The sequence below is a fragment of the Mirounga angustirostris genome, unplaced genomic scaffold (assembly GCF_029215605.1).
Source record: "Mirounga angustirostris isolate CCGP_5_RB_7025 unplaced genomic scaffold, mMirAng1.0.hap1 SCAF_8, whole genome shotgun sequence".
NCBI lineage: Eukaryota > Metazoa > Chordata > Mammalia > Carnivora > Phocidae > Mirounga > Mirounga angustirostris.
Genome location: NW_026991716.1, coordinates 1,451,205 through 1,462,628, shown reverse-complemented (window position 1 = coordinate 1,462,628; position 11,424 = coordinate 1,451,205). Strand labels below are relative to the sequence as shown.

General features: G+C 49.1%; 1 protein-coding gene across 2 annotated transcripts; it reads left to right on the top strand.

Moving 5' to 3' along the window:
- The first annotated feature begins 1,580 nt into the window (after positions 1 to 1,580).
- Positions 1,581 to 11,202, top strand: LOC123837362 (zinc finger protein with KRAB and SCAN domains 4-like). Of its 2 annotated transcripts, XM_064597070.1 has the most exons (6): positions 1,583 to 1,828; positions 5,058 to 5,530; positions 6,850 to 6,994; positions 8,076 to 8,158; positions 9,186 to 9,309; positions 10,192 to 11,202. In XM_064597070.1, exons 2-6 carry the CDS (start codon positions 5,120 to 5,122, stop codon positions 11,052 to 11,054), a joined length of 1,626 nt encoding a protein of 541 aa, XP_064453140.1. In that variant the 5' UTR covers positions 1,583 to 1,828; positions 5,058 to 5,119; the 3' UTR covers positions 11,055 to 11,202. The 2 variants fall into 2 exon arrangements, with proteins under 2 accessions (XP_064453141.1, XP_064453140.1); XM_064597071.1 differs by lacking the exons at positions 8,076 to 8,158; positions 9,186 to 9,309 and having other exon boundaries at positions 1,581 to 1,828.
- Positions 11,203 to 11,424: the final 222 nt, after the last annotated feature.

Genomic DNA, 11,424 nt, shown 5'->3' with positions numbered 1-11,424 from the left:
TTGTGTTTCCTCTCTCAAATAAATAAATAAAATCTTTTTTTAAAAAAAAAGTGTTAAAGTTTCACTTTTTGACTTTTAAGACTTTACTCTTGGGGCACCTGAGTGGCTCAGTCGGTTAAGTGTCTGCCTTCCACTCAGGTCATGATCTCGGGGTCCTGAGATAGAGCCTCTAGTCAGTCTCCCTGCTCATCAGGAGAGTCTACTTCTCCCTTTCCCTCTGCCTCTACCCCTGCTCATGCGCACGCTCTCTCTGTCTCGCTTGTTTGCTCACTCTCTCTCAAATAAATAAAATCTTAAAAAAAAAGAAGTAAAATTAAAAAGAACAGTTAATTTCCACGGAACACATTCTTGGGATTTTGCTTGACTTTGCATTGAATTTGTATACTAACTTAGGAATATCATAATGACATCTTTATGATATTGAGTTCTATACACAGACATGATATATAGCTCCATTACCTATACTTAATAAATAAAAGTTTATAAAATGTTTCCATTAAGGTACCTTATGCATTTCTTCACTCCTATACTAGCTGTCTTCCCCCCCCCCCCATTTTTAAATTTGAGTGTAGTTGACACAGACTGTTACATTAGTTTCAGGTGTACAACATAGTACAACTTTATACATGATGCTGTGCTCACAAGTGTGGCTGCCATGTGTCCCCACACATCACTACTACAATACCATTGACCATATTCTCTGCGCTGTGTCTTTTATTCCCTTCACTTACTGATTCCATAACTGGAAGCCGGTACCTCCTACTGCCCCTCACGCAACTGCTGTCTTTTACAATTGTGTTTCCTAACGTGTGCTGGGGATAGGAAATGCAATTGTGATTATACATTTTTAAAAATTACACCACCTTGGAGCGCCTGGGTGGCTCAGTCAGTTAAGCGTTTGCCTTGGGCTCAGGATGATCCCAGCGTCCTGGGATCCAGCTCCGCATCGGGCTCCCTGCTCAGCGGGGAATCTGATTCTCCCTCTGCCTGCCACTCCCCCGCTTGTGCTCAGTCTCTTTCTCTCTAACAAATAAATACATAAAATATTTTAAAAAGTAAAAGAAAATTACACGACCTTGCCACATTCTCTTATTAATCATTATAATTTGAGTATTAGATTAACTTGATTTTCTCTGCAAACAATTCAGCGTGCTGCTTAACAGTTATGTATAATTCATGCTTCGTTACGTAACACAATCAGCTCTAAAACTTAAAATACATTAAAAACAGCAGTACTCCATGTCTCACCCCCGTCCTCCTTTTCACTCAGTTTCTAACCATTCACCTCTCCCAGGTAACCAATGATTAATTTTCTTACGTATTTTCCCCGGGTTTCTTTCTGACTGCACAAGAAAATACAAGTTCTCTTTCCTTCATTCTATTTGCCAATGCAGCCAGCTGCAGCCGGAGGTCTCTCGCGGGTCGCGGGACACCTGCTTCGCGCCGGCGGCTCAGCCAGGCCGCGAGGCGCGCAGGTGGCAGGGGAACCACCGAGGGCCGGCCGGGCGGCGGCTAGAGCGGCCCGGGAGTCGTCTGCGCAGCCGCAGCCGCAGCCCCGCCGCGCCGGCCCCGCCCCTCGCGCGGGGCGGCCCGTCTCAGAGCGTGTGGGGGTGTCCGCGGAGCGTCGCCCGGGGCTCCCGTCGCCGGTGCGGCCGCCCCGCGTCCAGCTCGGGGTGCGGAGGTGCCCCCTCCTCTCGCCGGGGAGGCCGTGCCCGCCTCCGGGCTCGGGCCGCCGCCTCCCCGCGTTTGCGGACGGGATACTCGGGTCGCTCGCACACACCAGCCGCCGGAATGGGGGCCGCTCAGTTTGGCTCCGTCTGTGGACAAGGTCAGTGGCGAGGTCTCTAGGTTCCCCTGTGGTACCGGACTGGAGCCCGCTCTTCGCAGTCAGCCTGCCTCGCTCCATTCCTGCCCCTGCCACGTCCTGGCTGGGTGGCTTTGGGCTGGTCCCGTCACCTCTCTGTGCCTCAGTTGACTGCTCTGTAAAATGGGAAGAACGAGGTCACCTAACTCACGGGGTTGAGAGCATTCCGTGAGTTACTATGCGTAAGGCCCCTAAAATAGTGCCAGGCACGGAGTAAGAACGGTTTCAAGATTCGCCATGATTGGGGCGCCTGGGCGGCTCACTCGGTTAGGCGGCCGCCCTCGGCTCAGGTCATGATCCCAGGGCCCTGGAATCGAGCCCCACGTCGGGCTCCCTCGGCGGGAAGCCTGCGTCTCCGTCTGCTACTCCCCGCTTGTGTTCCCTCTCTCGCGTCTCTCTGTCAGTTAAATACATAAATAAATAAAATCTTTAAAAAAAAGGATTTGCTAGGATTATTACTGTGGTTCTAATTATGACAGCACCTTTATTTTTAATGAGTGGTCTTGGCTTTTCTGACGTTTCTTTAAATCTTATCTTTCGTCAGTTCTCTTTGTAATGGATGATTTCTCTATTTTAGGAGGAAAAAGAGCCCGTCCCTAAGCAAAGACCCAAACGGGTTTGTGTTGTGTCTTGTGATGCTTCAGCTCTCCAAGGCTTTACAGTTTGGGGACGCCTTTTCCTTGGGGCCGCCTGGATTTAGCAGGAGCAAGAATGGTGTTTTGTTTTGTTTTAAATGTTTTTATTTATTTATTCATGAGAGGCAGAGAGGCAGAGAAAGAAGCAGGCTCCCCGCCCAGCAGGGAGCCCGATGCGGGACTCGATCCCAGGACCCTGGGATCGTGACCTGAGCCGAAGGCAGACGCTTAACCATCTGAGCCACCCAGGCGCCCGCAAGAAGGGCTTTTAACAGCGAAGGTCTAGGGCCCCAGGTGTTAGAAATCACGGCTCCGCCCAGTGCTGGACACGTGCCAGTGTTTGAGCTCCGGGAGAGTCCTGAGTATTTCAGTACTTAACTGGTGTGTTTCCACGAGTTACTCTAAGTGTGGGAAACTGAGTTCATGCTGACGCCGGTAACTCCAATCCAAATTACAGGGTTCACATCAGATTGCTTTTCGCCCTATTTGTAACTCTCTTCTCTGAAAATGAGCAACTTTGCTCTCATTAACTGCCGTATGTTTCCTTATTTGATCAACACTTCCTGTTTGTAAGGAGTCTCCCAATCCGGTGCCTTCTCACCCCATTCCCTTGGGCTAAAACCCCAAATAGGACAGGTGGTGACATGTGCATGGGGACATGGAATAGGTGGTGGTAGGTTTCCTGTCACTCCTGCCTCCCCACCACCATGACACCCTCCTCACACCACCCGGGCACCAAAGTGGCTGAGCTGTGGTGCTCTCCCACCTCCCATGACCCCACCCAAATGCTTTCACACTGTGTTATTCAGGAAGGAAGGAAGGAAGGTAGGATTTTAGTGTGGTTTTTTTTTTTAGATTTTATTTATTTATTTGACAGCGAGAGAGAGAATCCAAGGAAGAGAGAGACAGAGCACAAGCAGGGGGAGTGGCAGAGGAAGGGGGAGAAGCAGACTCCCCGCTGAGCAGGGAGCCTGATGCGGGGCTCAATCCCAGGACCCTGGGATCATGACCTGAGCCAAAGGCAGACGCTTAATGACTGAGCCACCAGGCGTCCAGGATTTTAGTTTTTAAATGGGGTGGGGGGAGGGATTTCAAACATCTCAGCATGAACCCCAATATGCCTGTCCCTCAACTTCAACAAACACTCTTTTGGCCATTTTCTTTCTTTCTTCTATCCCCTCTTTCTTTCCCTTTCCCTTCTACCCCTGCCTTCCATCTTCCCTTCCCTCATTCCCCTTTCTTTTATTTTTATTTTATTTTTTTTATAAAGATTTTATTTATTTATTTTGAGAGAGAGAGAATGAGAGAGAGTATGAGAGGGAGGAGGGTCAGAGGGAGAAGCAGACTCCCTGCCAAGCAGGGAGCCCGATGCGGAACTCGATCCCTGGACTCCAGGATCATGACCCGAGCCGAAGGCAGTCGCTTAACCAACTGAGCCACCCAGGCGCCCTCCCCTTTCTTTTAGTAAAGAAAACTCCAGCAATCATATCTGTTCACCCATAAATACAGATGCTTAAGTGTGAGTTTCTAACAAGGACCTTAATGTAATCATAGTATTATTAGACTCAACAAAATCAACAGTAATTCCTGAATATCACTGTGTTCAAGTTTTCCTAGTTGTTTGAAATGTCCTTTTTTTTTTTTTTTTTTAAGATTTTATTTTTAAGTAATCTCTATACCCAAAGTGGGTCCCGAACCCATGACTCTGAGATCAAGAGTTGCATGTTTTATGGACTGAGCCAGCCAGGTGCCCCTGAAATATATCTTTTTACAGCTGTTTTTCCCTATCGGATCCAGATATAATTTACCATTTGCATTTGGTTGACTTGTCTACTCAGTCTTTTATTTATTTATTTTAAAGATTTTATTTATCAGAGAGAGGCCGTGTGAGCAGAGGAGGCGGGGGAGAAGAAAAGGAAGAGGGAGAAGCAGACTTCGGGCTGAGCGTGGAGCCCGTCGCAGGGCTTGATCCCAGGACCCTGAGATCGTGACCTGAGCTGAAGGCAGCCGGGCAACCGACTGAGCCACCCAGGCGCTCCAACTCAGTCCCTTTTAATCTATGACAGTTTTCCTTCCCTCCCCCTCCTTTTTTTTTTTAAACATTTATTTATGGTCCAGCTTCAGTCTTCTGTCCTATAAAATGTTTCACATTCTAAACTTAGCTGATTGCTTATTTTTAGTATCTTTAACTTATTACTTTTCAAACTCAGCTGCACGTTGGAATCATCTAGAAAAATTTAAGTTATTAAACACCCAGGCATCTCCCCCACAGACTAATATAATTGATCTTGGTTCAGCCAAGGTATCGGGATATTTTAAAAGTTCCCTAATGATTCTAATGTGTAGCAAAGTTTGAAAACCTTTAATTTAATTTGCTTCTGTATTTCACCTGTTTGCTGGTATTTGGATCTAGAGACTTGATGACACTGATTCACTGACTTTGGCACTATTTGTTCACATAACAGTGCCCCAGATCTCCCTGGTAATGTCTTCGAGCCATGGGCACGAGAGGGAGGCTGCTAGCACTTGACGGGTTAATAGTGATTTCCCACTTGCAGGCATCTTCTGCAGAGATACAGCTGCCCACTAGAGTGAGGCCCAAGTACCGCCTTGGCCCAGGATGGCTAGAGAATCCAAGGAAGGCACAGCCTTGGACGACCAATCTGCAGAGAACCAGATCGGGCTTCTGGTCATAAAAGTGGAAGAGGAAGCGGCCTCTGCCTTTGTGGAGGGGGCCAGCCCTGTTCAGGGTTCAGAAAACTCCCGCCGGCGCTTCCGGGGCTTCCGCTACCCCGAGGCCGAGGGGCCCTGCGAGGCGCTGAGCCGGCTCCGGGAGCTCTGCCGACGCTGGCTGCGGCCCGAGACGCACAGCAAGGAGCAGATCGTGGAGCTGCTGGTGCTGGAGCAGTTCCTGGCCATCCTGCCGGGGGACCTGCAGGCCTGGGTGCGGGAGCGGCACCCGGAGAGCGGGGACGAGGTGGTGGTGCTCTTGGAGTATCTGCAGAGGCAGCTGGAGGAGCCAGGGCCGCAGGTAGAGGCAAAGGGCTTAGGATCTGAGAGCCGAGCTCCGTCTCTCCCTGAAGTCTCAAGATCGGTGTGAGGGGCGTTTCTGGAAGATCCAGTTCTTAATCTCTTTTTGGATATATCATGAACCTCTTTGCCCCTCTGGAGAAGTCCCTGGACCCCTCCTCATACTAGTATTTTTAAGAACATGAAGGATTACAAAAGAACTCAATTATATTGAAATACAGTTAACAGAGCATGAAACAAATTAGTGATAAAATTATCTGTATGTTCTTTACAATTAATGCACCAAATAGTAAGACCTAGGGCCAGGCCCGGTAACTGGCAGAGGTTCAAAGTTGTTACAAGCATGAATGACTTTGACAATGTTTGCCTGGCTGTGATGTGGTGTGAAAACATCTGTAATTTCTATTGGTGACTAAGTCCTATGGCTTATGCCACATTGGTTTGTTGCTTCCATTTATAATGGAAGGAAAGGCCAAATTTCTCTTAGAGGCTAGTAAGCATTAAAATACTTTTTTCCTGGACCACGTGGGAAGGAGTCCAAGAACCTCGGGCTCAGAAACACGCCTGCGTCTTCCTGCCTCGCCAGTCCTTTATGAGACTGTGTCCTCTGTGCACCATCTTGTGACTGTTCCTTCAGAGGACATGTGGCAGAGCGTTCCAGGCACTGACCAGGAGCCCAGGGCTCTGGACTGGGATCTGCTGCCCCCCAGCCCTTGAGCAGTGAAGTCGTTTCAAGGCTCTTAGCTTCAGCCTCCTCATTCTTCACAGAAGTGGTTAAGTCTGAACTGCGTGTGAGAAAGTAACTTGGAAAATGTAGTTTAATGTAAATGTCTAAAAGGAAGCCTGCTTTTCATGGGGATAGACCATGTACAGGGTCTGGAGTTAGGTGGTTGTACATATTGTCATCTTATTGGTCCCAAAACCCTATAAGCGAGAAATGACTGCCCTCACTTTTCAGATAAGATGAGACACAGTACTCTGAGAACTTAACACTAGTTCCCAAAGAGCACAACGTATATAATGAAGGAGCATGCGGTAGTGGTGAAGAGCATGGACTCTGGGTTCCTTCTGCCTGACTTCCCATCCTAGCATCACCACTTATTAGCTGGGTGACCTTGGGCAAGTTGCTTCAACTCTGGGCCTCCGTTTCCTCATTACAGAAATACAGAGAATAATAGTCCCTAGCTCATAGTGTCGTTGGTATCTGCATTCAGTGAATATTCATAAGGCTCTTAGAAATAGCGCCTAGAAAATAGAAAGTACTAGCACATAGAAAGCATAATAGAAGTTTTGATGAATCAATACGTGAATGACTTCCAGGTCCCAGGTGGTGACCAGAGGCAGCTACTCTGTTGCAAGATGGCGGTGCTGACACCAGCTCAGAGGCCATGGAGTACCCAGTTCCAGCCAATGAAGGCTCTGCTCAAGCATGAATCTCTGGGGTCCCAGGCCTCAGCAGACAGGGGTGAGTGTTACCTTCTGGGCAGTTTGAATTCTACAGACTTCATCAGCTTCATTAAGGATCACCTAATAGGTCCATTGACCGCTACTTTGTTTGGCCATCACTGACTGACTCTTAAACAGTGGTGGAAAGCTTTCCTAATCAAGCCCAGACATAATAAAAAGCTAAATAAGTAAAACTTGGTTTGGAAAGAACTGGTTCTCCATTCATTGCACACATAATTGTGGAGGCCTCCTACGTGGTAGCCCAGTGTTGTTGGTGAGACAGTCCTGGCTGCCACAGAGCTTATGTTCTAGTGGGGACGACAGTAGATAAACACAACAATATAGTTTCAGACAGTGGTAAGTGCCAAGAAGAAAATGACCAGAATCTGTAAAGCCAGTCAGAATATCCCACAGATTATAGGACTATTGCAAATGAGAGTATAAATCTTCTCAACCCTGGGTCTGTTGTTAAAATAGCATGAATCACTCCACAGGACGTGACCGTATGTCCTGAACGTGTGTGTGGGTTCCCAGGACACAGCCCCGAGATATGGCAGCCCCCACACAGTCTTTATTTCTCAACACAGGTTCTAGCCTAAACCAACTGTTCTGTGCCCCTTTTAAAGTCTGCCTCCTACAGGGAAACTTGAAGTTCTTGCTTTTCTCTCTTGACTCTAAGCAAGTTCTGTACAACCACATGCCTGTGCATTTCTGGTTCTAGCCTTCTTTGACTCTGCTTTTTCAAAACCAAAGAAGGCCCTTAACAACCACTAAAGGCATTTTAACCAAAATCTTATTTTTTTCCCCTCCCAAGCAAAATTCAGGGGATCTTCAGATGAAAAGCTTGTTTTATGTTGCTTAAATTCATCATTCCTTCCAAGGATCCTGCCCTTTTTGTATAGGTTTTGTATATTGACAGCACCCCACGCCTCTCTAGGCCTAGGGTTGGAGCTGGTAGGGACCAGGCTCTGGGGAAAGGAGCACATTCCGTATGAACTTCCTGGCAGGAATTTACTAGCCCAGTTTTTGAACTTGGAATCCACAGGCCAGGGAGGCTGGGTGCCAGGGTCCATCTCATCCAGAGCGTCTTTCCTTCTTAGTTCTCCAGGTTCCTGGGCTTGCCCCGGGAGGGCGCTGCAGAGGAGACGCAGTGGTGGCTGCCAGGCTGCCCTCAGAGCCCCAGGTGAGCTGGAGCCCCCCTGTTGTGCATCCTGTGCCGGGCCCTCCCTCCCACCCTACATCCTACACCCCCCCAAGTCCTAGATGGGATTTGAATTTTCTCACGTATGCCAGTGTCGTTTGTCATGGTCTAGCTTCTTGGTGCCTAGTTAGGAGCCTTTTCCTATTTTATGACTAGCTTGGGTGCTGTACTTACCACATCCTCCCTACTCCGTCTCTCTGGTCAGCCCCTGCTTCAATGGGATTTTCTTCAATGAGTACAATTCAGCAAATGCAAGCGGAAGCTTTTGTGATGGTGCTTTTGTTTTGAAGTGGGTTTTTTTTAAGATTTTATTTATTAGAGAGAGTGCATGAGAAGGGGGGAGAGGCAGAGGGCGAGGGAGAAGCAGACTCCCCACTGCACAAGGAGCACAATGCGGAGATCATGACCTGAGCTAAAGTTAGAGGTGAGCCACTCAGGCACCCCAAGTTTTGTTTTTTTAAGGCTGTTACTAGAGTATAAACACACGGTCTCTGGCTCTCAAGGGAACTTAAAAGTTGAGAGGACAGATGAGCCATGTCCATTTATCTCAACTAATAGTACAATCTGAACAGTCTTTACTTACACCGGATTTTACTTTTCTTATCCAGTTCTTCATGTCCTTGAGATTCTGTAGTCCCACTTTCTTCCCTGACTGTTCTCACCTCAGACCTACATTTCATTGTATTTTAATAATCATTCATGTCAATGAGCCCCCATCACTACTTTGCTGAAAATCATTCATGTCAATGAGCCCCCACGAATCTTCTGAGAGGTTTCGGTTTGGTTCCAGTCCTTTCACTGGGTTGGCCTTTATTTTGTCTAGATACTGACGTGAAGACACTTACCCTCGTGTGTTCACTGATTGTTTTGTTGACCGGGTGAAATAGGTATTAAGGTGCCCCACTGGCGTCGTCTGCAGAGCCTTTAGTGGGGACGTTCACTCTCCTGTGCCCAGCTGTGGGCATGACTTTGGGGAAGAGGAGCTAGGTGGGATCATGGACTGTTTTAGGGCTTGCTGAAAACGGAAGACGTGGCCCTGGCTTTCTCCCCTGCATGGACACAGCTGGATTCACCTCGGGGGAGCTTCCACAGAGATGAAAGGCAGCAGAACTGTGGCGGCCTGACCCCCCTGGGTAAGACGGATGGGTGCTGGTTTCTCCTAGGGTTTCGTGGCTTCCTTTATCGGTCAGAACCTACCAGGCTGTGAGAACCTGTTTGAACTGTTTGCATTCAGAGCCACCATTTCTGAACCCTAACTCCTAACCACATGTGTGACCAGCTCCTTAACCCCTGTGACCTCGCCTCCTTCCCCGTCCTGCCGTGGTCTGGTCAGGTGAAGTGGGATGCAGCCCATGCAACCCCCCGCACAGGCCTCGCTCACAGTAGGTGCGCGGTGTTGATCCCCTCCCCACTGCCAGCCTCGACAGCCTCGACAGCCTTGGGCCCACAGAGCATGAGAGCAAGAAGTGACCTGGAATGGACAGCAGAGCTGACCTAGAGATCAGGGCGCAGGACACAGGGCAACAGCTTGACTCGTCTGAGCTCACACCGCTCCATCCGGTACAGTGGGAGCCCCAGCTCACATCTGTCAGCACTGAAGCCAGTCCTGGTGTGGGATCAGAGTGACTGCTTGTATCCCTGATTAGGGATCAGTTTCTAAGTTCCCGCTTGCCCCGTTTCTTACAGAACGTTTCGCAAGTCCTTACACTTGCCTGCTTCCTGCTGCCTTCTGCCCAGCCCTCCTAGCGTCCAGCCCCAGTGCAGGGCCCTGCCTTCGTCCTTAGGACTTAGAGCCTCTGTGTGTGTCCCCAGCACAGTCCTCACCACCTTCCTCCACTCCCAGTGTGCACCTTGCTCCCGATGGCCCCATGCCTATTCTCCGGTCTCCTTCCTCCCCAGCACCCGTTGTCCCCCTTTATTCCCACCCTTATCCTTTCACGGAAATCCTCATCCCAGTGTCTGTGGAACTCTGTGGCAGGGCATAACTGACCATGTCTGGCCACTTGTTATTTCAGGCGGTAACATGCAGGCTGAGATCACAGACCTGCCCCCAAATGAGGAACATCCAGGACAAGAGCCTGGGGAAATACCGTGCCACTTGAGTGAAGACATTGCCCAGATTCCTGCCTGTGTCGAAGCTGGTGAACAGGAGGGCAGGTTACCAAGAAAGCAGAAAAATGCCACAGGAAGTAGGCGGCACTATTGTCATGAATGTGGAAAGAGTTTTGCTCAGAGTTCGGGCCTGACTAAACACAGGAGAATCCACACTGGTGAGAAACCCTACGAATGTGAGGAATGCGGCAAAGCCTTCATCGGGAGCTCTGCCCTCGTCATCCATCAGAGAGTCCACACTGGGGAGAAACCATATGAGTGTGAAGAATGTGGCAAGGCCTTCAGTCACAGCTCAGATCTTATCAAACACCAGAGAACCCACACTGGGGAGAAGCCCTATGAGTGTGAGGACTGTGGGAAGACCTTCAGCCAGAGCTGCAGCCTCCTAGAACATCACAAAATCCACACGGGGGAGAAGCCGTATGAGTGCACCCTGTGTGGTAAAGCTTTTAGGCGGAATTCACACCTCCTGAGACACCGGAGGACCCATGGCGATAGAAACGTGCAGGATCCTGAACGTGGAGAGACCTGGGAGGGTCAGGGGAGGGTGGAAGGCCAGTGGGAAAATGTTGAGGCTCCCGTGTCTTATAAATGTAACGAGTGTGAGAGAAGTTTCACTCGGAACAGAAGCCTTATTGAACACCAAAAAATCCACACTGGTGAGAAACCCTATCAGTGCGACACATGTGGAAAAGGCTTCACCCGAACTTCATACCTTGTTCAACATCAGAGAAGCCACGTCGGGAAAAAAGTTCTATCACAGTGACCCACGTCGTACGTGGCAGAGTTGGTGCTCATTCCTCATTGAACCGAAGCCACCCGCAGCCCTTCCTGACCACAGAAACTGGGCTGGGCTTTATTGACCACTTCCCATCATCTTGTGTTAGGAGACACAGAGTCCGGCTGAGATGGATTCTCTTCTACATTCTAGAAGGTGGCTGAGGAACAGCTTATTTGATGGGAGGCTACAGGAGAGTTGTCTGGAAGGGGTAGGATCTGAAATGTTTATTCTCACCTACTAGACTGAAATGGGCTTCCAGACTGGCTAACCACCTCCAGCCAGCACTTTATGATGTCTTGTGGGCAAAAGGCTGTGCCTGTAAAGAATCCTCCATCAGCTGGTCGGATCCGTGACA